Consider the following 25,118-nt stretch of genomic DNA (forward strand, 5'->3'; position numbering starts at 1 on the left):
ATTTCCATTCAAAATTAAATTACACTTTAAGCTTTAAGAAAGGGTAAAATACTATGGTGTTAAATGGCTTCAACAACTATTTACAATTGTATTCCTATTAAGATTGATTGCATTGAGCAGAATGTCTATTTGTACCAAGGTCTGGAAATAGTTATTCTCCTTCTCCCCTCCCTCCCTTTCCTCCTTGCCTCCCCTCCCTCCATCCCTCCATCCTTCCTTCCCTCCCTTCTTTCAGGGATTACTACTTGTGTGATGTGACATGGGTGACCGAAGAAAGGATTTCTTTGCAGTGGATCCGGAGGATTCAGAACTATTCAGTGATGGATATCTGTGACTACAATGAGACCACCGGAAGATGGATTTCCTCAGCGGTAAAGTTGAATCAGGATGTTCTGTTTCCAAAGCTACATGTGATCTGAGGGCTGTAGGAAAACAGGGAGAGTGTTATCAGGAAATACAGCTTGAATTTCTATTCTTTCTCTGTGTCTGACCCTGAGGCAGTGAGTAAATCTTGAGTGACTTTAAGATAACTTGATATTACCCGGTGGTACGTCTAGTTCATCTGCTCTCACTAGTCATACTGTTTTAGTTATGGAGACTATCACTTGGGAAAAGGGTGGTGGTGATTGGAAAGCCAGAAAATAGAATTTGATTTCAAAATTCGCAAAGTCCGAGAAAGCCAGGGGCTGCAAGGTCAAGGAGGCGTGTTTCAGGAAATGGGGAGTGACTCGCTGAGTAGCAAAACAAATATCTAGAGGCCACAAATCTATTACCACACTGTGACTATCTTTCAGCAGTAAACAGCTTTAGAAAGTAAATAGATAACTTCCAGGCTGAGAGGGTGGCAACATTAAGGCAAAAGCAAGTGTTAATCCAACCTTGAAGTGCTGGGGGCGTTTCCAGCCCAGAGACCTCAAGGTATAGGTCGTGGATCAAAATTAAAGCCCCATTGGGACCAACAGCCTCAGGAGGGGTAGAGCCTGGGGGAGGCTTGCTGGCATATGTCAAGGACAGCTCTACAAGCCCTTTTCTGGTAATGGGCTCTGTGACCACACGCCTCTTCTCCCTGCTCCACCCTGGTTGGGCACACGGCAGATTCTTGCCTCAGAAATCCTTCCCTCCGCCGCCTACCCCTGTATCTTGATGCACTCATTCATTACTTATATAGCAATCATCGAATACCTATTTTGTTCCAAGTTCTGTGCATAGCTCTGGAGGGAAAAAAAAAAAAATTAGGCAGCATGCCTGTCCCTAAAATGTTTATTTTCTAGTAGGGAAGACTGTTATGAAAATCAATAATAATAGTTACCATTTCTTGAACACTCACAGTAGCCAGACACTGTGGAGGTAGGCTCAGTAGGGTCAAGGAGCTTGCTTAGCTCACAGTGACAGCCAGAATCCAAAGTAAAACACCGAGCTCTTTGCTTCCTGCCAATTAAATCATCTCAATAGCACCATAATGTGCTCTAAAAGTGTATAAGCAAGGTACCAAGGAAATGTAGGGCGAAAGAAGATAATCAACCTGCCTGGGGGGAGGCAGAAGGGGATGGGAGATGACATGGAGGAGACTAGAGCAGCCTGGGGTAAGTTGTCATATTCGGGGCAGCATGAAGGCAAGTGGACCCTATGAGCAGAGGCTGTGCAAAGGCATCTGGGGTGAAGAGCTTGGAGCCTGCAGGGTCTGGGGGTACACAGGACTAGGGGTTGAGGCGGAGGCATGATGATGAGAGCTGAGGTTTGAGATATATGCTACGGCTCAGGCACCATTCTGAGGAGTTTGACCTTACCTTGTAAGACACTCAGAGCTATTTCAAGGTTTTAAGTAGGAAAGAAATAGAATGAGATAGAACTATCTGTTGCCTGATGAGGTCAGCTGTGGGTTGAGCAGGGTGGAGGGCAGACTGGAAGGAGAGAGCAGAGCAGCAGCGTCTCCAACCAGAAGGTCAGGGCCATGGACCTGGGAAACCCGACAGGACACAAACTAAGGCAATAATGGTGGAGAAGAACAAGAGAAGTCAAAGGACTAGAAGACAGGGGCTGAGGGGGTTAGTGTGAGAAGAGCAGGGGTCTGGAGTGATTCCCAGGTCTCTGGCTTGGGTGAATGGTGCCACTAACCCAGAGAAGAACGAAGGAGTAAGAACAAGCTGGTGGGGATAAGGGAAAGATACTTCTGTACTTGCTGAATTGAAAATGTGGAGGAGCCTGCAGGACGGCTTACGAGGTACACATCCAGGACAGAGCTCTAGGCAAGAGAGGTACATGTTCTAATGTAGCTATGTAAAAGGTACTATCATACGTACAAATATGTGAATGGAGATAACTTTCCTTTATTTTATTACAAGTACAATCTTGCTTATATTGCCACAAATTGCAGCTAAAGCGTAGAATTCATATCTCATTTCTCTCTGTATTTTTCCCTCCCTAGGAACAGCAGCACACTGAAATAAGTACCACTGGCTGGGTTGGAAGAGTAAGTTGTAAGAGTTATGGGGTTCTCTGTCGTATGGATCAGACACTCAGAGCTATTTAATATGCAGATATACCAAACGAGGCCCCTATGTTATTTGCTATTAATAGAGAGAGCAGTTGACCTTTTTTAATAAAGGTCAACTAATATTAATATTAGTTAATTAATATTAATATTAGTTAATTAATATTTAGTATTTAATATTAGTTAATTAATATTTATATTAGTTAATTAATATTTTAATGTCCCCTGTAGAGATGTCTTTTTATAGAGAATATACAACATGCTTGGTTGGAAAAAGTAAAAGGACAAGTGAAAATTCAAGAGAAGAGCAGATACAACAAAAGACATATCCTAGGCAAATTCTAGCTCCTGGAAAGTTAAAAAGCAACCGTTGCTGAAAGGCAGCCAAGATACCAGTTGTCTTCGTTGACCTCACGTTCGAAGTTAGGCGGTTCGGCGGCAGAAATCATGGTTTCCGCCCTCAGCCTCTGCACAAACGCAGGGGACAGGACTTCCCCCGGCAGGGACGCAGTGGCACTCACACCACACCCGCTATGCACCTCTCTCTGGAAGAATCATACACACGTGGGTTCACACTTTACTATACCCTGGATGCAGAACTTTCTCCAAGGAAGCACGTGACCCTCCGTGACTTCCCATGCCTCACGCTACACCTTGTGCAGACTTATACCAGCCACGTTGCTACAAGCCCGTGGAGTGAAGCAAACCGACGAAGGCACTGCAGCCATCATGGCACCTCGTGTGAAAGAGGAAGAATGAATCGCCCCTAATTTGTATGACCACTTCTATTAAGCCCCTTTAAGAGGGAAACAAAGTGACATAAAAAAACGTAAGGATTTCTCGTCTCCCAGAACACAGAGGTGCAGCCCCCTGGACCAGAAATGCGACCCCTTCCAGCTGGGCTCGGAGCCCCCTAGCATTCACACGTCCTTTTTGTTCAGGCATTGATTGGGCAGAGGGGAGAGGTTTGCCAACATGAAAAGTGGTTTCCTCCATGGCAAGAGACATGCTACACTTCCTCACGACTCTTTGAAAAAAATATGTTTTTTCCTCTCTGTATTTAACCAGACAGATGCCACTTTTCACACATTTCTACTAGGCACAACTCCATCCAGGGGAAACAGGGAAATGTATTAAAAAGATAAGGCTGTGAACACAGGTCTAGAGAGGGGAATGTGTTTCCGAGCTCTGTAATGAGAACACCAAGTGTACTGCACGCCTCGGCTTGCTCCATAAATGCATTCGTTTTGAATCACTAAATAGAAGAGGGAAGCATTTTTCTTCCCAAAATGGGAGCTGATGAGCGAGGAAACAGCGAGAGTGAAGTGAACCAACAGTTTTAAAAGACCATCTCCTACCTGCTCTCGAATGTAGTAAGGAAATCGAAGTCGTAAAGAGATATATTCCTTTCAGGCTGGGATAGATCCTCTTCTGCTTAAACGACATTATGTTCTGAGAACTATCTTTTATCGAACTGTAAAAAATGGAAATTTTGTTCTATATTTCCATACAACTATTTTTTTTGGGTAAATTGTTGATCCTATTTAGCAAAATGGAAAGGCTTATAATAGAGATGATAACTATATGAATGTTTCCGTATGAAATATACGACAGACATTCCTTATGGTATCTAGTCCAGAAATGATTAAAGAGTTTCTAAGTCTGACTTTCAAAAAAATTATGTATAAGAAACAGGGGGGAGGGGGAAATCCCTCAAATTACAAACCACCTCCAACTAGAAACAGTCAAAAATAATATTAGTCTGTTTCAAGAAAGCACATTGTGACATCGAGGAAATTGACTTCTTAGAACTGAAAGGCTAATGCTAATTTTCTCACACATATCAAGACACCACAGCGTTATCCTCCATAGACAGAAGATGCCTAAGGGTAACAATAACCACTGCTATGTGTTGAGTGTCCTGTGTAAGCCTCTTCATGTTTATTCTTTCATTTACTCCCCATCAAAAATTCCCTAGGAGTTAGATCTTTTGTCTGCATTTTCTAGGAGGAGAATTTTCTATTGAGACCCTCTGATTGCAATCGGCAAGTAAATGAAATATGGGTTTTGAGCATAGGTGTTGGGAGGACTTTCTGAAGCTAAAGTTGTACTGGGATGAGGCTAATGTGCTTTAACATGTTTCGTGTTTCCTATTATTCTCTAGTTCAGGCCTGCAGAACCTCATTTTACCTCTGACGGGAATAGCTTCTACAAAATCATCAGCAACGAAGAGGGCTACAAACACATTTGTCACTTCCAAACAGATAAGAGAGTGAGTATTTTTAAATAATTTATTTCGGGTTGATCTCCTTTTTTTGAAACTAACTTGAAGTGGAAATCATTTGGTAAAGTCGATCACTATGTACCAATAATCAGACTAATTCACATACCCCAGTGGTCTCTGCAGTAAGGTAGGATGGGGAAAAGAACCGAGATTATCCCAATTCCTGATGTAAATGATTTAATCCTCTCCTTAACTTTGATCAGAGAGAGAGTCTAATAAACCTCTTTTTTTAAAAAATCCCATCAGAATTGCACATTTATTACAAAAGGAGCCTGGGAGGTCATTGGGATAGAAGCTCTTACCAGTGATTACCTGTAAGTATTCTAATAATCAGTAGTATATCAATATATTTGTCATAATCATGCCATTCGTTGCCCAGGAATAAGGAAAAATCTTCTACAAATAAAGAGTAGTCTATTTGGAATGTGTTCAGGACTTTTTTCTTTTTAACATACGGAAGCCTTAATGATTTTCACATATGCTCAGCAGACTTGATACCATGCCACCAAGCAGCTCTACCTCTTGCTCTTACCTGCTTTGCATTAGAAGAGCTGGAGCCTCTTTTTCTTAAACGTCTTGGAACACGGAACTAGCGTTCAGGGGCATTTTGTTAAATTTCAACTGATACTGGATTTTTGGAAGGCTTGGAGAGGCTATTGTATTTGTCCATGTCTCGGCCTTACTCTTTGGCGAATGGAAAGCTTTTCAGAGGCTGTCAGCTACCACGCATGAATTGATGGGATAGGGAGTGTTGTTTTTCATTAGAATCTTAGCACTTTTTATAATTCTTTATTGGTTTCACCACGGAGGAGTTTTGCCATTGCTCAAAGCAGTTTTTGAAGGTCCTGTTTAGAAGTGGCTCTGCCACTCTTAGGAGGATGGGGCTCCTGCCACCGAGTGGTCTGTGTTATGAAACAGAAAATATGGAAAACAGTGTAAATAAATGGGGTGTCAACTTTAGACTAGTTGTCCAGTCATATTATTCTGAAAGAAGACTTTCTTTGAGTTTTTCCTTGTCACTCTAATTAAGGGAGTAATCCCCATATTCAGATATTTTAGTCTGTTAAAAAAAGAATCCCCTATTTAGAGATGATGGGGGACAAATGGTTTCTGAGGATGAGGGGGCAGGGAAGAATGATAAAGGAAGGGCAAGCACTAATGCACATGCACTTGTGTGAACGCTAGTGCTTGGTGTTGAGTTAAATGGAGTGTACTTGACTTTTGCTTAAAACCAGAATTAATATATTTCATTTGTTTTCTTCCCAGATACTACATTAGCAATGAACATAAAGGAATGCCAGGTGGAAGAAATCTTTATAAGTAAGAGTTTTATCGAGTTGTTGACTTGACCTTTTTAGCTAATGAACAATTTCTGGCTCTTGTGTTTTTATTTTATTTTTTGCCTAGTCCTAATATATTAAATTGGAACTACTATCGAATGCTTTTATTCCTCGATAAACCAACCCACATGTCAACAAAAGAGCATGACTTTATTAGATGCTTTGTGATGTTTCCAGACAACGGGAAGTTTGAGGTTATTATGAATTAATCCATGCATTTTTTTCACATTTTAAAAGTTTCTGAGTATTGCTTTGGCATTCTGATATCTTTGAAACTAGAATATGGCATTATTCGATTCCTTCTTTCATTTTTCCTTTCATCAAGTACTTAACTTCCACCATTGGTTTTACAGAATCCAACTTAATTACCCCACAAAAGTGACGTGCCTTAGTTGTGAGCTGAATCCAGAAAGGTGTCAGTACTACTCTGTATCATTTAGTAAAGAGGCGAAGTACTATCAGCTGAGATGTTCTGGTAAGTATGAACGAAGGACAGGGAGGGAGAGCAGGGGGTACCCCCAAAATTCCTCTTGAGTAGCTCCCTGCATGCCCTACCCTCTCTGGACAACCTTCTTACCACCCTCCTGGCTCAGTGTCTCCATCCCTGAAGGCTTCCCTTCAGTGCCCAGTTTCTGCCCTGCTCGGTTCTCTCCTATTGAATTTGAGTTCTTGATATCATATAAGTCCTATTCCCTTCACTCACGTATAAGTGGTGAGCTAACCATCTCTCCTTCCTCTTCTAACCAAGAGCCTTGCTTTAGACTGAAAGCACATCCCAGAGCTTATGTATGACAGAGGCCCTTCATCCTTATACACATACATGTTGTGCATTTTTTCACCCAAATTATAATTTTATGCACTTGCCCCTTGAAATGAGAAAAATGTATGTAGGTGGTGCCTGTGACTCAACCTGCTCACAGCTTCATCTTCTGTTGCTATTGTTATTATTGTTTTCTTTAATATAAGTGAAGAAATCTGGACAAGGAGAGACAATGTGATTTCACAGGTCATGCAGCTAATAAGAGGCCCAATGGGATTCAAACACAGGCCTCTGCTATTAACACTAAGATAGATTACGTCTCAAAATGAGAGAAAAAGTCTGGATATTCTGAAAAAGAACTGTGAATCGCCAAAAAGAGGTCTTCAAACCATTTATCTGAACCTTTTTTTTTATTGGCACATTTTCTTTAATATATTTTCTTTGTAGTTCTTTACTATGGCTGTTTCCAGTCACCATTTCTTGGGCACCTGTTTTATATATACTAGGCACTGTGCTCAAGTTTTGTATTCATGATCTTGTTGATCCTTTAGAAAGAAAACTCTATAATGCAGATATTATTATCCTCATTTTACATGTGAGGAGATTGAAGCATAAATATGCTGTCTTATGTCACAAAGCAGGAAAGCCAGGGATTCAAACCCAGGTCCCTATAATGCCGCCACTGTGGTTCTGATCAAATGTAAAAATTAATATCATGACCCAAATGTATCAAAATTAAATAGCTCACGAGATAGCTTTTTCTATACATTACCTTCCACTCTGCAACTACCACAGTTGGGATAAATAGTGAAGATCTGAGTGTGTGCGAAAAAACACTTTTCTCGTGCCAGGAAGGAATTGCTTATCCAAGTCAGGCACAGTGCAGATGTGCCGCCTGGTCCAGGACTCCGCAGTGGGGGCAGCAGCAGGGGGGAAATCTGCCCTTTGGGGGCCGGGGAACCTGGCTCTGGAGCTCCACCCTAAGGGGGCGGGGCCTGAGAGAGGTTGTGGTACTCGCTGGACCTCGGTGTTAAGAGTTGGGAAGGATAGCGGCTGTCGTTGGGTCTGGATGGCTTAGTCCACAGATGAGGAAATTGGACTCAGGCATAGTAATGTGCGCAAGGCGCCCAGCAGGGTCAGAGGTGCATTTTCTGTTTCATTCTCCAGAGCCCTGTGCCTCTCCGGTAATACTTCTTACACTCAAATTGCGTTCATTTTAAGGAAAAGGAAAATCAGCTAACACTTAGTAAGCTTCTTATCCACTGTGATATTCATTCTATCAAAGCTAAATGGTGTCAAAATTATATCAAAGTTAAATGGTAACAAACGCTATTTTTGAAAAGTATGTTATCTTCTTTAAAAAAAAACAAAACTCTAAAATATACTTTTCCCCGATTATGTTAACAGGCCCTGGTCTGCCCCTCTATACTCTGCATAACAGCAGCAATGATAAAGGTACTTTCTCTTATTTCACCCTCGTTTGCTTTTCAGGAAAGCGGGTGTGAATAGAAGCAACATGTACTTAGCACAATGGGATTTTCTTTGGCTTTAGAGTGTCTTAACAATGACTTGAAAACAAGGCTTATAACCTGAAGTACCTGTAGTCCCATCAGTGAATCGCCTACTTGTTTGTTATTGCTTTGCACAATCCATATTCTTCATGTTGTAGCAAATGACTGCTGTCTCAATTATTTGTTTAGAACTGAGAGTCCTGGAAGACAATTCAGCTTTGGATAAAATGCTGCAGGATGTCCAGATGCCCTCAAAAAAACTGGACTTCATTTATTTGCACAAAACAAGTAAGTTAAATTTCTGTTGGAACATAACTTTTCATGGAAACACCAGTAAAAATATAACTAAATATAAGTTTATCTGACAATATGTATTTTATTTTATACGTAAATCTAATGTAAGGTTATTTTTCCATGAAATGCTCTGTCACAAGAACCACTAGTCTTACTTTTCTTTTAATTAAAAAATACAGTACCATTCTATGTAACATATTATTCTAAGAGGAAAATATTTGGAGAAAATGCATTATTGCTAGTTCAGTCTCATCCCATTAGTAACTCTATTCTACTATTAAGTATTAATTGTGTTTTTAACTTAATGATATCCTAATATATTTTACCTTTAACCCAAACAGATTTAAAATAACTTGTATAAAAAAAAATAGGGTTGGCTATAAAATGTTGAAACTTCAGTCTCAGGACAGAAGTCTTGAATTTTCGCTAACCTCTTCCCCGTGATAGGCCCTGGCCTGGTGGCCTGATCATGGATTATGTTCAGGGACGACTAAGAACAAGGGGTTTCTTTGAGTAGGAAATCTTGTAATTTTGTTGTTGTTGTTTTTATTTGTTTGCTTGTCTTTTCTATTAAGGGCTCACAACTCATAGTGGAGGGGGAATCCATCAAGATTGATTTATTTTAGATTCTTTTTAAAATATAGGATCATAATGGAAGAAACTCAGGTCATCCAATTTTAAATGGCAGGAAAAGCACGGAGAGTAGAGGGTACTTTTGAAGAAGAGCTTAGAGCAGTGCTACTGAAACTGCAGGTGCTTGTGGATCACCTGGGACCTTATTAACATGCATATTTGGAGCCAGCAAGTCAGGGTAGGCCCAGGATTCTAAGTTTGTAATAAGCTCCTATGTGATGCCAGTGCTGCTGGACCTTGAATCTGGCTTAGGTGGCAAGGGCTTAGAGTTCTGGAGACAGTCCTGGAGAGCTATCTGGACCGCCTGGTACAGAAGGTGTTGAATCTTAAGATGTGACCTATTAAATATTAGGATGTGACACCCCCCGCCAAAGGAGAGACGGTGCATCTTCCAAAAGACAGGAAGTAAAACATTTCCAATCAACCAGTGCTGATTCAAACAAAGGGGAGATCAAGTGTTGACTTTGGCATATTTATTAAAAACATCATTATCAACTGATAGTTTGACATTCTACTCAAATATAATAAAGATTAAAACTTTTGTTCTCATAAGCACATTTAGTCAGAAGGCATAAAATAACCAGCAAAATACAAATTGAAGAAAAATCTATATAAAGATTTTACTCTTAAACTTTTAATTTTTCCTCAACTAAAATAATTATAATAAACAAAAAACAAAAGAAAGATAAACATAAGGAAGAACAGCTCTAGAGATAAGGATTTTTTTCATACAGATTAAATCTACTGAAGGTGGAAATAATCTTATTAAAATATGAAACAACTCTTTCTTTCTCTCTCCCTCTCTCTCTTTAAAAAAAAAAAAGATTAGTCTAACTAATTAGCCTGAATTTGGGAGCAAAGGTAACCGATTTATTATTTAGGAACAAATTTTATTAAACTGATGTTAAAGTTAAATCAAGCACAGAGAATTAAACAGACCTGCACAAGATCGTACAGAACAGTTTGCCCCACATAAACCCGATTTCATTCTGTGAAACACAGAGCTGAAAATGGGAACTCAGCTTTACGGTCTGGGATGGCAATAAGAATTACAAAAATGTTATTAAATCAGAATTTTAAGATAGAGTTAAGGCCAACTAAAAATCCTAAACATCTTCAAAGAAATTCAAGAAGAGGAAAACATTTTGGAGGAAAACTTAAAACATAAGCCATAAACAAACTAGATGAGTAGATCAGATGCCAAAGAACAGAATCATAAAAACGAAACATCAGCAATTCTAAGATGCCCTTTTATTTTACAAGGCACCAATGTATTAATAGATCCATTAGAAACAACTTTATTGTTTTAACCTTAAACTAGTATTTTAACCTGAAAGAGAATATGTTTATATCTGAAAAACATGCTGAATCAAATCTGTTCATTTTCTTTTTCTATTCTAATTTAACAAACTGCTAAACTCTACATGTTATTTATCACTGACAAAGATAAGGAACCGAAATCACGTGCTAATAAGTGTTCTTAATTCACTAATTAACCTTTCTGTTTGTTTAGAATTCTGGTATCAGATGATCTTGCCTCCTCATTTTGATAAATCCAAGAAATATCCTCTGCTAATAGATGTGTAAGTATTCAAGATAAGGGAATAATTTAGAAGTTAACCATTGTCCATCTTTTGCCCGGTGCAGCTTACTGAAAAATAGAGCCAAATGCATCCTTTCTCTCTTCCTGAATCATTGTAGAGCAGTTTTAATATTTCTTCTTCCATTCTGCAATTGCAAATCCAAACCTGTGTTTTCTACCATCTTTCTAATGGAGAAGGTAGACACTTTTCTTCTATCATAATGGCATATGGAGTTTGTTTTGATTTTTTTTTTCCCCCCTGAACTCCAAGGGAATTCCAAAGAGATTCTCAAGTCCCCTTGTTTGTCCTTACCTCATGGACATTTTAACAAACAATAGATGGGTATTAACAGTCTTCACAGTTTCCTTATCTCCAAATTTGCCCAAACATCTCCCATTGGTAGCCTTTAATTCATTCCAATGTCAGGTTTCTCTTTCTTTAGTCCCTGAAATATGCCTGGTATTTTCCATTCCCTTTTTTGGTGAAGAGAAGATGTGATACAGGAAAGTATTCATTATAATTCAAACTTCTCCAAGTCCTAGAGAAAGTTCTGAAATCACAAGTCTTTGAGCAGTAAATAAGAGCTCATGTGAGGTCTAAATATGGCATCTTTGTAAAATATTTTTGTAAAATATTTTTGTAAATATTTTTGTAAAATAAATAAACAAAGGATAAATATTTGTAAAATATTTTTGATAATTACTAGGAACATATTTTACTTTAATATTTCCAAAATTGCCCTGACCTCACACAGAATGCCACAATGCCACTCTTCCTGTCCCAACTTGCCTCATTTCCTTTATTCAAAATGAAACAAACCAGTAAAAGTTCTGGGTGCCTGCTGCATGCCAGGTAATTTGCCTTATTTTGTCCACACAGCAAGCCGATGTGGTAAGTTCTGTTGGGCCCATTATACAGAAAGGAAAACTGAAAACTCAGAGATACCTTCCTGTTGCTACTAGCGAAAAAAAAAAAAAAAAGAAGGGATACAGATACTAGCATCAGACACGGCCTTGTTCCACTGTGTTTACAGTTCCATGTAAACCAAACATAGAAGCTCAAAGAAAGAGAAAGAGGTATTTTAAACTTCCAGATATGCTATTTGATTCTCATTACACCTAATTTAGTCAAATATTGACTACAGTAGCACTCACTTGCTTTGGACCTTAGCCCCAATACTAAACAACAAGGATCCTTTACCTTTAAAAAAGAGTGATATTTTGACACAAGCGTTTGTTAGAAAACAAAAAAGTGATATTTTTATATTCTTGGACTTCCCAGTAAGTAATGACTAGATCTCCCCTTCACTAGGAAAGTTCAAAAAATATGGTAACTTTGGTGCCCATTCTTTTCAGTGACTTTCCTCTTCGTTTTCATATATGTCTAAATCTTTGTTTTCTATTTTTAAAAATGACGTTTAATCTTACAGGGTTAGGTAACTTGATACATAGTTAATATTAAGGGAAGCTATTACTCTACCAAATATAAGACCATTGAAAGGACCAAGGCATTTCACATGTTAAAAAATGTTTACTTGCCCAAGAAATTCATGAATGCCTTCTTTTTAAAGATAGAATGTTGCAAAATCTAGTGTAAAATTAAAGTCATATAATATTTTGTTTAAAACTAAAGTTCTTTTGACTGCCATCCCTAAGGAAAGGCAGGAAAATGTTAGCAAAGTGGTCCAAGCAGGACTTGTCCAGTCCTGTGGAGGGAAGAGCGAGCAGATGAATAGGAGAGACAGTCTGGGGAGGGAAGACTTATTGGAGAAGATCTGGGTCCAGGAGTCCTGTAGATGGTGCAAAGAAGACGTATTTACATGAGATCCAATGAGCTGTAGGGAGTGTCTCTTGATTAACAAATGAAAATGAGACGGCTTGATGGAGATTGTACACACAGCTGTGTATGGATAAGTTATAGCCTATATGAAGAATGCAGCTACGAGGGCGTTAAACTTGTTAATGAATAGAATGCCAAACAGTATACCCATCTTCCAATATAGTCTCTTTGTTTCTCCTCTGAAGTTTTAAGGAATGGTGTTCATTCATACTTTGGCCCATTCGCAGTGCCTTGTGGAGCCTTAGTGAGCAGCACTGTCCTGGGCACTGAGGCACATGCGGCGCATATCCCACAGCAGTCAAAGTCCTTAAGGAAGTTCCAACCAAGGAAACTTGTAGTCTAGGAATGTTTGTAAGCTCAGTCAGAAAGATATATTCAAAGCTGTATTTATTGTCATCCTCATTGTTTTCTCATAACACAACTCCCCTATCCCAATTGTTAGAATATTTACTTCTTTGATCTCCAAGATATATATGACTTAGAAACCGTTGGCCTGTGAAGTCTGTGTTTGATAACAGTTTTCAAAGATAAAACTGATGGGCCTCTTTGGAGGAAACACACAGCCATTATAGTCATGTTGCCAAGTTTTAGAGGATCCATTGTGGACACCCCCGGTGGCTGGCACGATTTCAGGCTCATGAACAGGAAGACGTACACTTCCTGTCCACAGGGGATAGAAATGCAAGCACTCCTCATTTGATTCAGGAAAACCACAAAGGCTAACAGTTTGGGATTTTTCACAGATATGCAGGCCCCTGTAGTCAAAAAGCAGATGCTGTCTTCAGACTCAACTGGGCTACTTACCTTGCAAGCACAGAAAACATTATAGTAGCTAGCTTTGATGGCAGAGGAAGCGGTTACCAAGGAGATAAGATCATGCACGCAGTCAACAGAAGACTGGGAACATTTGAAGTTGAAGATCAAATTGAAGCAACCAGGTGAGTGACTAGGAGATGAATTCAAACGTCATTTGATTTCTTTCTCCCTCCATTTATATTTTAAAGTTGTGAAGTGTAAAGAATTTAAAGTGTCCTGGGATGAATCTTTCATTCTTGGGCTGGATTTTTAGTGAAGATATTATGTTTAGACTTAGAAAGAGAGTTGACCTATGTGCTACCACCTTCTAGGAATTGGGACTCAGAATTCATCTAACACATGGACAAACCGAGGGATATGTGTACCCCTGAGTAAACATCTAACTAAACAAGCAAGCCAACCCTGTAGTCAAGGATAAGTAGAGGAGTTTGGTGTACATTTACCTTGGAGGAGGGTGACAGCTATGAAGTCCTAGGAGTGACTCCTACATTCTGCTGAGCGAGGGTTACTCCCTCAATTTGGGAAAATTGTGGAACACGACCATTGTCGCTCACAATTATAAGGGCTTTGTTAAGGATGAATGACATCAGTTATGAGACTATAAATAGATGTGATATGGCTTAAGAAAGGTTTTAGTCATGAATGATGGTTACCCTGGAATGCACATGTAACATGCAGTGTTTTACCTGCATTCTCATTGAAGCTGCACAGCAACCCTGAGAGGTGGTTGTTCATACCTTACACTTCAGGTAAAGAAATGGAGGCTCTTAGGTTAGGTAATTTGCCAAGACTGGTCAGGATTTGAAACTAGGTCTCCCTCCAACTTACATTCAATTGCATTCAACTGGTAAATGGGAAATGTAGTCTTTGAGTTTCTGTAACCAACTGCATAGATGTCTGGAAAGCAAAGTAAGTTAGTGATTTTAAATAATGTTGTGAAACCATAAGCTAGGAAATGGAGAAAAATTGTGAATGATTAAATGGACGGAGGAAAATGCCTTTAAAAAGAGGAACAACCAAAGAGGAGAGAAGATGACAATGTATTAAGTATCCCTAAGTCTGTTACATCAAAGTTAATGATTAGCTATTATCCTTGAAAGTAAAAAAAAAAAAAAGGTTAGATAAGAGAGAGGATAAATTGGTTCAAGAGTGAGGCTTTGATATTTTACAAACACATTTTTATTTATTCAGATTGGTCCTCTGTGAGAGAGGGCATGATTTCCAGGTCTTCTCAAGTCTAAAATGATAGAATTGTGTTATCCACAATCTACAACTCCATTTAAAAAGTAATGAGTAGCTGCTTTTCAGCAACTAAAAGGAACTATACACAACAACACAGATGAATCTCGCAGACTGTTGAGTGAAAGAAGCCAGGAACAAAAGTGTATATCCTGCACGACCCAGTTTATATTGGTACAAATTCAGGTGAAATTTTTATGGAATCCAATAAAAGGAAGACATTTCTTTTTTTCTTTTTTCAAAGAGAGAAATGACACAGAGGCTTCTGGGTGATAGTAATGCCCTGTATTTTGGTTCAAGGTGTGCTCACTCTGTAAAGTTTACCAGCTTGTACAGGCATGATGTGGTGCACGTTTCTGTACATATGTGTTCTAAGTTTAAAAGGTTTGCGTGGAGAGGATAATTAGTTGAAAACTATTTACATTGAATTTTTTCTAATATTGCTTAACTCAGGGCAGTCTAAGACATATATCATCAATTGAAAACAAAGCTTTTTAAAGTCACATATAAGTCAATGCAAGGGTGCCCTTCCTCCCTTGACACTGCAAAGTTAAGGGCCCCATTTGCTAGATTGTTTTTTAAAGTAAACAAATTACCTTTTGATATAAGGGTAAGATTAAGAAATAGACGCAAAGAACCTTTTTCTCCTTTCTTTACCTGGATTCCAATCCTGAACACAATTTAATGACAAAAAGACTTCTTCATCCATCAAGGAAAAATTGCCTCTTATTTAATAGTGCTGAGCTAACTAATCAACACCCATCATAAGAAGGGATGTATTTAGAGAATGATGTTTAAGTTCTCAGGTAGGGGGCCCAGAGACATTTCTAAGCCCTACCCAGATGTTCTACACACCTCTATACTTCTCCATTGCAGGGACAGCTGTAAAACATCTGGAGAGATTTAGATTCAATTATGTAAAGAAAAGTGCATCTGGGCTGCAAGTTTTTATATAAAGCTGTGAAAAAAACAGCCAGGATTTGTTTTCTGTGAAACACACACACACACACACACACACACACACACACACACACACACACATTTTTTATGGACTCCAACACAAGTAAACCTTGTTCATCTGGCTCAAGTTAAAAATGATAGACATCGATCTCAGGTGTTTATTTGATTGCTGGCAGCAATGAATCTTTGTTTCTGATAGAATGAAATAGAGAACAAATGGCAGGGTTTCTCACATTTGTGCAGTTATCTTAGTTTTCTATACACAGTGTGATACTAATTCGTGGACTTGTTCCATGTATTTTAGACAATTTTCAAAAATGGGATTTGTGGATGACAAACGGATTGCAATTTGGGGCTGGGTGAGTAGTTTGGCTGATGAATCTGTACACCTTCCTTAGTGAATATAACCCAGAGCAGGATCATTTACTGTTGTTTGTACATATTTGGAGGTGAAAATCATGTCAATCATTTCAATCTAAGAAGGTCCAATGTCTTAGATTTCTGGGCGATGAGTCCCCCCAGGCTTACGCTTTTGTTTATTACAATGGGATAGGGAGGTGAGGAAGGGAGAAAAAGAATAAAGGAGAGAAAGAGGGATAAAGGAAAAGAAGGATAGAAGGAGAGAGGGAAGGAGGGAGACTTTTTCTCATGAGTCCAAGTCAGTAAAGATTTAGTGTTTATTGCTTTTTTGGTTTTGGGAGGTTTTATTTTGGTTTTGGTTTTGGTTCGTTTTTTGTCTTCAATTAGTACTACCCAGCAAATTTTCAATACTTTCCCCCTTACACCTACCAAGAAGAGGGACCAGGGCTCTGAAAGTGTAGTCTTTAGCTACTACCCAACTAAGGCCAATTTAAACCTTCTCTACCATGCTTTCTATCTCAAAAGAGGCACAGTATATAAAGATGTGAGAAATGTGGAAACTGCGACTTGCTTACCATATGTCCGTAATTCCTTTACCTCCATAAAAATAACTGTTTCCATTTCTTAGTCATATGGAGGGTATGTAACCTCAATGGTCCTGGGAGCAGGAAGTGGCATGTTCAAGTGTGGAATAGCCGTGGCGCCCGTGTCAAAGTGGGAGTACTATGGTAAGTGATCACTCACAGGTACAGAGTTACTGAACCCTCACATTCCAATGACAAAACCATTCCTTTTTGAGTTTCAGTGTTTCTACAGTAAATAAACGGATTCATCTTAGAAGTACTTTATGGATACCTGTAATAAAACAGTCTCACTTATTCTGCCATTGTGAAATGTTAGACGGTAGTAAATGCTATCTACACGTTTAGTTACCAACCAGTCTTGTTTTCTAAATGTCTTATCAACAAATTCAGTTTTCCACATTTTAAAACATCCCCAATGCTACAGTCCTTTAGATAAACCCTTCCTTCTTTTTATTCTAACTTGAGTTTGAAGCTTCACATATTAGAACAATAAGAGAAGTATGTATCTCTTTCCCTTCAGGTAAAAGTCAAATATAAGTAGGACTTTGGGTGGAAAGAAGAGACTAGGGCATGGGAATTCCTGGGGGTTTTGTTTGCACTGTCTCTGAGTAGGTGAAAGCCACTCTAGAATATCCTGTTCACTGCTGAGAAAGTATTGTTCTATCATACACATGTAAGGTATAATTCCCAAGTGGGAGCAGGTAAGCAGTGAAACACTAGGTAGGGGGGAAGAGCCAGAGGTGGTGAGAAGGTGAATTATTTTCCTGTATCTTTTCCTACCCCATCTCAAGTCCTTTATTCAGTATAAGGATAGAATCATTCATAATGAATATGCTCATTAAATATTTAATGTCCTAATATATCGCAGTACCAGTCCTGTGGAAAACTCTTCTTTAAGCCTCTCCAAGTCAAGAGAAGCCAATGTATAAAAGAGACAACACCGTCTTTTAGTTTCAAAAAAAATTGGAGAACATAGTTAGGATTGATCCTCACACAATAGATTTGCTTTCAGGTAATTCTTTCCTGCTTAATATTAATTGTTCTATTGGAAGGCTTGTTTTTGGAGACCTCTGGTGGTCAATAAAATAGAAACAACCTTTGTGAGTTTGGAACTACATAATGGTAAGAAGAGAACGTTATTAAACATATATGGACCAACCTAACACTTGGGAACTTTCTAGAATTCTTACATATGTGCAAATTTGAACAATATTACTCAAAAATCAAATTGAAGGAGTACATAAGTGGTATTGCAAGACGTACTTCTAAAAGTTTACAACCACAACACTAAGCATTTTTTAAATAGTATTTTTAAAATTTGAGACCTTCTTACACATGTAAACCTGGTTAGCATAATAAGAAAGGGGTATTATGTTCTAGGACAAGAAGAATTGTAGCTGTTTGGGGAAATTTTTATTTTGCCCTTAAAAGCTATTCCCCCACCCCCTCCGTTAAATGTATAACCTAAGTTATTCATATTTAAATGTTAAAAGATGAGCATTTTAGGAAAATCTTATACTTTAAAAGTGTACTTTAAGATACTATATTTTATATATTAGTGTCTCTAGATATGTAAAATTGCTTGTAGTCTGTATTCACTTTAATCAAAATGATAAAATATTGCTGTTACTCATTTTGGAGGAAAATATTTTGATTTCCATAGGAAAAGCATGAGCAATACACATGGAACAACTGACATGAGTTATCAATGTAGTTTTTAATCTCCAATTCCAGTCATTCACAAAGGGTTAGGATGTTGTTTAAGCTTGTTATTTTGATGATATATTTTTCTAAATAATTAATTAAATCAATATTGAAATACCGGTACAATTATAGTGAAATTCAAGCCATTAACCTATGTAGCACAATGGAAACATATTATACTTATTTATTTACTGTAACCTGGTCATGGTTCAAAAACAGTTATTTCAGATTTTTAAAGTTATATTGGAATTCAGCCACAGTAAATTTTCTCACTGATATTTTAGGAAATACATATACACACACACACACACACACACACACACACACACATATATATATATACACACACACATACATTTGATACATGATTTAATTTTTTTAAATTAGGTCAAAAATATGTTTAAATAACCAAACCAACAATGCATATGTTTTTCTGCCATATCTATAGATAAAACAGCTTATGTCACTTCAGCACAGATACTAATGTAGTCTGTTTCTCAATACTCAATAGTTATAACATCAGAATTGAGGCCTCTCCACAAAATGAGAGAAAACAGATGTTTAACTTGCATTATGATGGAGTAGCTGAGACGTTATAGGGTTTTACAGCAAATAAATGATAACTGATTTCTTTCCTTTTGATCTGTGTCCCCCCCCGACCAGAAACAATATATGATTTAAGTAAGCAACTAGTAATTGAAAATTATGAGGAGTTTCCAGTAGGAAAGAGAGTATCCTAAAGTAGAGCATATACTGACTGATGTCAGGACCAAGAAATTCAAGACAATTGAGACATTACCTGACTTGCTAATCAAGATCTTTGAGAGGGTCAGAAGATAATGTAGAGTCCTTATCACTTAGCACTTCCCATTTGACTTTTCTGCAGGCGGGTTGTTGATTGGGTTTTAGATCACCTGGTTTGGTCTCCCTCTGCCCTCACAGGAAGGGCTAAAGGGAATGGACTATAGGGCTGAGTATGGAAAGGCAGGAGTCTGGCTGCTTTAAAAAGCCAAGTAGAAGGGGTGGGATAGGGAGGGTGGGAGGGAGGGAGACGCAAGCGGGAAGAGATATGGGAATATATGTATGTATATAACTGATTCATTTTGTTGTGAAGCTGAAGCTAACATACCATTGTAAAGCAATTATACTCCAATAAAGATGTTAAAAAAAAAAAAAAGCCAAGTAGAGATGATCTGGAGGAGATATTCTGAGGGTAACACTATAGACCTTTGCACAAGTAAAGAATATGAAAGCATATAAAGTAACCCCCAAAAAAGGGAAAAAAGTTTTTATTGTATGAATTAAGTTTTTTTCTTTTCTCCATCACAGACTCAGTGTACACAGAACGTTACATGGGTCTTCCAATTCCAGAAGACAACCTTGACCATTACAGGGTAAGAGATGGTGAACTAGATCAATTTTATAACCTATTTATAAGTGGTATAAGAACATTTTTAAGTGGATCTATTCCAGAAAATATATATTTTTTTATTTCCAATGAAATTCTTGTTAAAAAGAAATAACACAGGTGGTTTAGAGATACTCCAATAGCTTCCCGTACTATATTCTGCATAATTACAGCCTTTATCGTACGCTATATAGGTCACAATATGCGTTCATTTGGAAATACAAAGCAACACCAGATAATTACTTTAATTATAAAAATTTCAGTTCAGAAAACATGTCAAATTCAACGTATTCCTTTAGAGCCCAGAAGACTCTCTAAACCTTTAACTACATATTAAAATTTCTCATGGTATTATCATAATTAAGTTGTATGTACAAGCCTATAATTTTCTTATTCATAGCCAAATATGTACAGTTTTTTTTCACACAAGATTTGAGTAAAGCAGGTGAGGTGTAGGTACAGGAGGGTAATACTCTGAAAAGCCCTTGAACCCAAATTACTGAATAGCATCCACGGGCTGGTTGCCTGATGGAAGAGTCAGTGGGCAGGTTGCTGTGCAGATGGGCTACAGCATCTGAAATATGGTCTGGGTGTAGCCATCATTGGCGGCCCCCGTGTGCTAGTGTGGGTGCCACCGCAAAGCCAGGGTCCTCTCTTTGGTGGCAGCCTGCTGCAGCTGGAAGTGTCAGCCAAAGTACTAGGGATCCTTCCAACACATTGCCCCCCAACCAGAAAAAAAAACAACTTTCCTGATTCTGTCATGTAAATTGAGAACCCTGAAACTTACAGATGACAAGGTCAATCATCTGATGCTTACATTCTCCGGAGGATATTCAAAACTCCTCCCAGGATAAAAAAAAACAATAACCCATACAATTTAAGACCACAATTTCTCCTCATCTGCGCCACAGCTCTCAATGCCTGGGCCTCCTATTCATACATTGCTCTGAGCCATATTTGTACATTTTTGTAAGATGTCATCATTATGATTGGTTCTGAAGCCATTTGATCAAATCACAAGAAAATGCAAATAAAATGTCTAATTTTGCAAGATATGTACAGACAGTTTAGTTTTACCTCTTCCTTTCAGTTTTATTTAGCAAGGCTTGTGGGGGAGGGGTGGGGAGGTGTATGCGTGTGTTTGTGCCTGGGTGTGTGTGTGTTTTCATCTCTGTTTTTCAGTCAAGATAGAAAAGTAACAACCTGTAAAGTGTGACGTACCAATCATCTTCCACTACAAAGCAGTCCCGTAATCAGGTTGTCCTTATTTCTGCTGAGTGTCCCACATGATACTTTGGACTCAGGTTTTCCCATTCTTTCTCCTCCACATCCAATAAGCTGCTTTAGACATCCTTTCCCTGCTCCATAACCACATTGCTGCTGTCACATGACTACCTCCTTCTACAACAGTAACCCCATGGGTCCCCCCTTAGCTTATCTTTCTACACTCCAGCCTGTACCACACAGAGGTGTGAGGTTAAGCCTCATCCGTAACACTTTCATGGACTTTTCCTGTGCACTCAACTAGTCCAGCCCTCATTCTTTAACCAGGTGTTCAACACCTTTCTTAGAATGGCCCAGTCTACCTGGAATGTTCACTGAATATTTCTGGGCCTTTCCCTTTTGTGCCTTTGTCCTCTGTTCCTCGACCTGGAAGGTCATTCCCCCTCTGTCTTCATCGACTAGGAAACTTGTCCTGCTCGCCCAGAGGACTAGCATTCTCTCTTGACTCCCATGACATTTTCCTTGTATATCTTTTTTTTTTTTTTGCGGTACGCGGGCCTCTCACTGTGTGGCCTCTCCCGTTGCGGAGCACAGGCTCTGGACGCACAGGCTCAGTGGCCGTGGCTCACGGCCCCAGCCGCTCCGTGGCATGTGGGATCCTCCCGGACCGGGGCACGAACCCGTGTCCCCTGCATCGGCAGGCGGACCCTCAACCACTGCGCCACCAGGGAAGCCCCCCCTTGTATATCTTTAATCCTCAATTTATCCATCTTGGACCCATTGTTAGTTTGTACTCCTTTTTCTCCTCTGCAGTATTATTAGTCATTCAAGGCTTTGCTCAACATTGTATTCTTTGGATCACCCAGTATGAAATAGAAACCTTAAAACCTTTTTTGAGTTAATTTTAAAACTTTTTGAAGGGAAACATTGTTATAAAAATTATATGTCTCCATCATTTCTCTCATTTTACGGCTGGAATTTTCTTGCCAGTGACCCGAACAGGATCCCTCCTGTGGTGAGCCATATTTGGGGCATGGCTAAAGGGTGTTCTCAAATATCCTAAAGTACTAAAAACTCCCCAAAACATCAGAGGTGTACTGCCCGGGACCCTCATCCTGACTCTAGAACCTGGTGGATGATGAGTCAAAAGTTCATTTTAAAAATTCCATTTTGAAAGCCTTTGAACCTAGAAGTACAGAGTCAAGTCTAAACCTTGACATCCAAGGAAGTCCGTAGCACCTACCCTACTGCACTTCAAGGACATCAGCCAACAGGGTGTTTCCTCTGCAGCCAGCCCTCCCCCTAGAGGATAATTCGTTTTAATCTGCCATGTCAACCTGTATCTTTCTCCAGATTTTCCCATAGGCTTTTCCTTCCCACACCCATCCCCCTCTTCTCCAGCTCTACCCACCACTGCGGTGGCCATTTTCATCTCTCCCCTTAGATGGTCTCTGCCTGAGGTAGTCATGTAAATAGAAGTCTCTTCCTCCTACCCATGGCAATACACGAACGCTGGGAGCACAAAGTCACTGTCTCACTTCACTGCACAGATGGCACCCGAGGACTGTTTAATCCTTCCACGCCAGAAGTCGGGTTTTCTTGGCACAAAATTCATTGCTGGCAATGGACACATTAAAACTGCCAGTACCAGAGAGCTAAAGGTTCCCAGTGTGTTACTCAGAGGAATTATTTGGGTGGGCGACAGTTAAGGTGGGTAGGAGAAAGTAAGGCAAATGCGTTCACTGTATTGTTTCTGCCCTGTAAGTTGCATCCTCAGAAAGTGGAGAACTGAATCTAAGTACCTATATTTGGTGCACAGCAGGCTTTAGAAGAAAGCTGCCTTCCTTTGTTTTTTAAATGAGCCTGTGCTTTTGTCTCTGGCAGGAACACATTCAAAGATTCTATTTTCCTCCAAGGCCCCAGCTGCCCCTCTGGACCCCTGTCTTCTTTTACTTCTCTTTCCCAGGTTGTTTTTGTTTCCTCCCTTTCTCTCTCCTTCTCTCCCTCCCTCCTTCTGCCCTCTTGGAAAAGACAAAGGAGACAATTCCTTACTGGCTTTCGCCGCTCTGTGCATTTCCGTAGGTCAGGAGGAAATAGTTTGAAAATGAGTCCCAGGTAGTCTAGACTATTGACTTTCTTCAGCACATCCAGAATAGGGATGATCGAAGTGTGTAATAAGCAAGGTCCTGTGATCGTTGTACACCTTTTCAGCTATAGAATCATTATCAGTAGCCAGAATTACAGCCTTTGGAAAAGAACGTAATTTTTAATAAAATTCAAATGAGGAGAGGATTCATTTTTAAGTCATTGATGACCCAGATTTGAAAGAATTTAGACAAGCACACCAAGAGAAGCACATTTTGTGAAATAAAGGTCCTACTTACTATTTAGGAAAGGAAGTTGAAGGAACCATTTATATATGCAAATGGAACAGGCAGGGATGTCATGTATAGTTGTTCAGCTTGTGCACTGCTGGAAGCTAGTCTATGCTTCGTTCTCTAAGGCGTGCACCTCTGGGGCCGCATCCAACCGGAGGGAGTGCCTTTTCTTATTCTCACAAAGCTGCCATATAAGTTAGGAGACCCTGGGACTAAGGCTTGGACACAACGCAATGACACAAACAGTGATTCCATACGACCCTGTTTGTAGATAGTCACCTACCCACTGCCGAGTGGCAGGGCAGGAGCACGTTTAAAGGATACCAGGGACTCAAAGAGGAAGGAAGCTGTTCATCTCCCTGAAACTCCGAGAAGCTGGTCCCAGAAGCTCTGAGTAGGCAGGCAGAGTGGAGGGATGACAGTGTAGCTAATAAGCAGTATAAGCAGACTCACTGCCATGAGTCTCAGTCCGAGGCTCAGTCCACAGCCGACAGAAATGGCGACAGATTTGATCAAAAGAATCAGATAGACAATGAGACAACCCTCACCCCCAATAGCAATAAGCAGATAGCAACCGTGGTTCCACCTTGAGGAGTGGGTTCCTGACTAACATTGATGAATGGTCTCTCTATGGTCAATCACAGGTCTTTTAGTCAAACCTGTAAAAAAAAATATTAACACCTGGTAGGCTTTCATTCACCCATTCAAGGTGCCTGGTGTTTTAGTTGTTCAGAAGTTGATTACCTTGTTGGTGAGACAAAACATACAGGCAAAATTTTTGAAGAGAAATAAAAGAGTAGTAATAGGGTTTCCCTGGTGGCGCAGTGGTTGAGAATCTGCCTGCCAATGCAGGGGACGTGGGTTCAAGCCCTGCTGTGGGAAGATCCCACATGCCGCGGAGCAACTGGGCCCGTGAGCCACAACTACTGAGCCTGCGCGTCCAGAGCCTGTGCTCCGCAAGAGAGGCCACAACAGTGAGAGGCCCGCACACCGTGATGAAGGGTGGCCCCCACTTGCCGCAACTAGAGAAAGCCCTCGCACAGAAACGAAGACCGAACACAGCCAAAAAATTAATAATAATAAATTAATTTAAAAAAAAAACAAAAGAGAGTAGTGATAAAGCATGAACTTGAACGTGACAAAGTGCCCAGTATGTATGGAAAAGACTAGTAGTTCCAAATTGTGACTCTGGAGTCCCAGGAATTCTGTGCCTTCTGAGCATGTAGGGAGGGAAGGGAAGTGGCTGAGAAGTTAGGGTTTCACCTCCCCCCACTCCTCTCAACCGGGGGGGGATCTGGTTTCATTTATTTCATTCATTTTTTTAATTCACTTAGTAAGTGGTTGCTTCTATGGCCAGACACTGTTCTAAGCTCTTTCCATGGGTTATTAGGTTCAGTTCTCCCTCAGATTCTCTGAGATAAGTTCTCTAATTATCTCCATTTTATTGACCCAGCAACGGAGGCACAAAAAGTTATATAAGACGTAGCTACCGAGGGGTAGGAAAGGGAGAGGGCACTTATCTGGAGCCAGTTAAGGAAGACTTCTGGGAGATGCAGCGGAATAGCGTAGGTGCTCTCCACAGGCTGCCAGAGGGACCGACAAGGCAGGGGAGCACAGTAGACACACGAGTGGCAGCAAGCAGAGCTGGTTTTCTGGGGGTCTGTGAAGCAGGTTGGGTGAACCGAGGGATGACACAGAGCAGGGATGTGG

At 39.7% G+C, this 25,118-nt stretch overlaps 1 protein-coding gene across 1 annotated transcript in view; it reads left to right on the forward strand.

Annotated features, from left to right (window-relative positions):
* The window catches only part of DPP4 (dipeptidyl peptidase 4), a 55,758-nt gene that overhangs the window by 22,546 nt on the left and 8,094 nt on the right, over positions 1–25,118 (forward strand). The window contains exons 9-21 of the mRNA XM_060151481.1: positions 236–371; positions 2,432–2,470; positions 4,656–4,763; positions 5,022–5,089; positions 6,042–6,095; positions 6,469–6,590; positions 8,283–8,330; positions 8,576–8,674; positions 10,827–10,896; positions 13,479–13,673; positions 16,055–16,109; positions 16,739–16,838; positions 19,728–19,792. Of these exons, the coding sequence (XP_060007464.1) occupies positions 236–371; positions 2,432–2,470; positions 4,656–4,763; positions 5,022–5,089; positions 6,042–6,095; positions 6,469–6,590; positions 8,283–8,330; positions 8,576–8,674; positions 10,827–10,896; positions 13,479–13,673; positions 16,055–16,109; positions 16,739–16,838; positions 19,728–19,792 (1,159 nt within the window). The remainder of the gene's footprint in view (positions 1–235; positions 372–2,431; positions 2,471–4,655; positions 4,764–5,021; positions 5,090–6,041; positions 6,096–6,468; positions 6,591–8,282; positions 8,331–8,575; positions 8,675–10,826; positions 10,897–13,478; positions 13,674–16,054; positions 16,110–16,738; positions 16,839–19,727; positions 19,793–25,118) is intronic.

The sequence above is a fragment of the Lagenorhynchus albirostris genome, chromosome 6 (genome assembly GCF_949774975.1).
Source record: "Lagenorhynchus albirostris chromosome 6, mLagAlb1.1, whole genome shotgun sequence".
Classification (NCBI taxonomy): Eukaryota; Metazoa; Chordata; class Mammalia; order Artiodactyla; family Delphinidae; genus Lagenorhynchus; species Lagenorhynchus albirostris.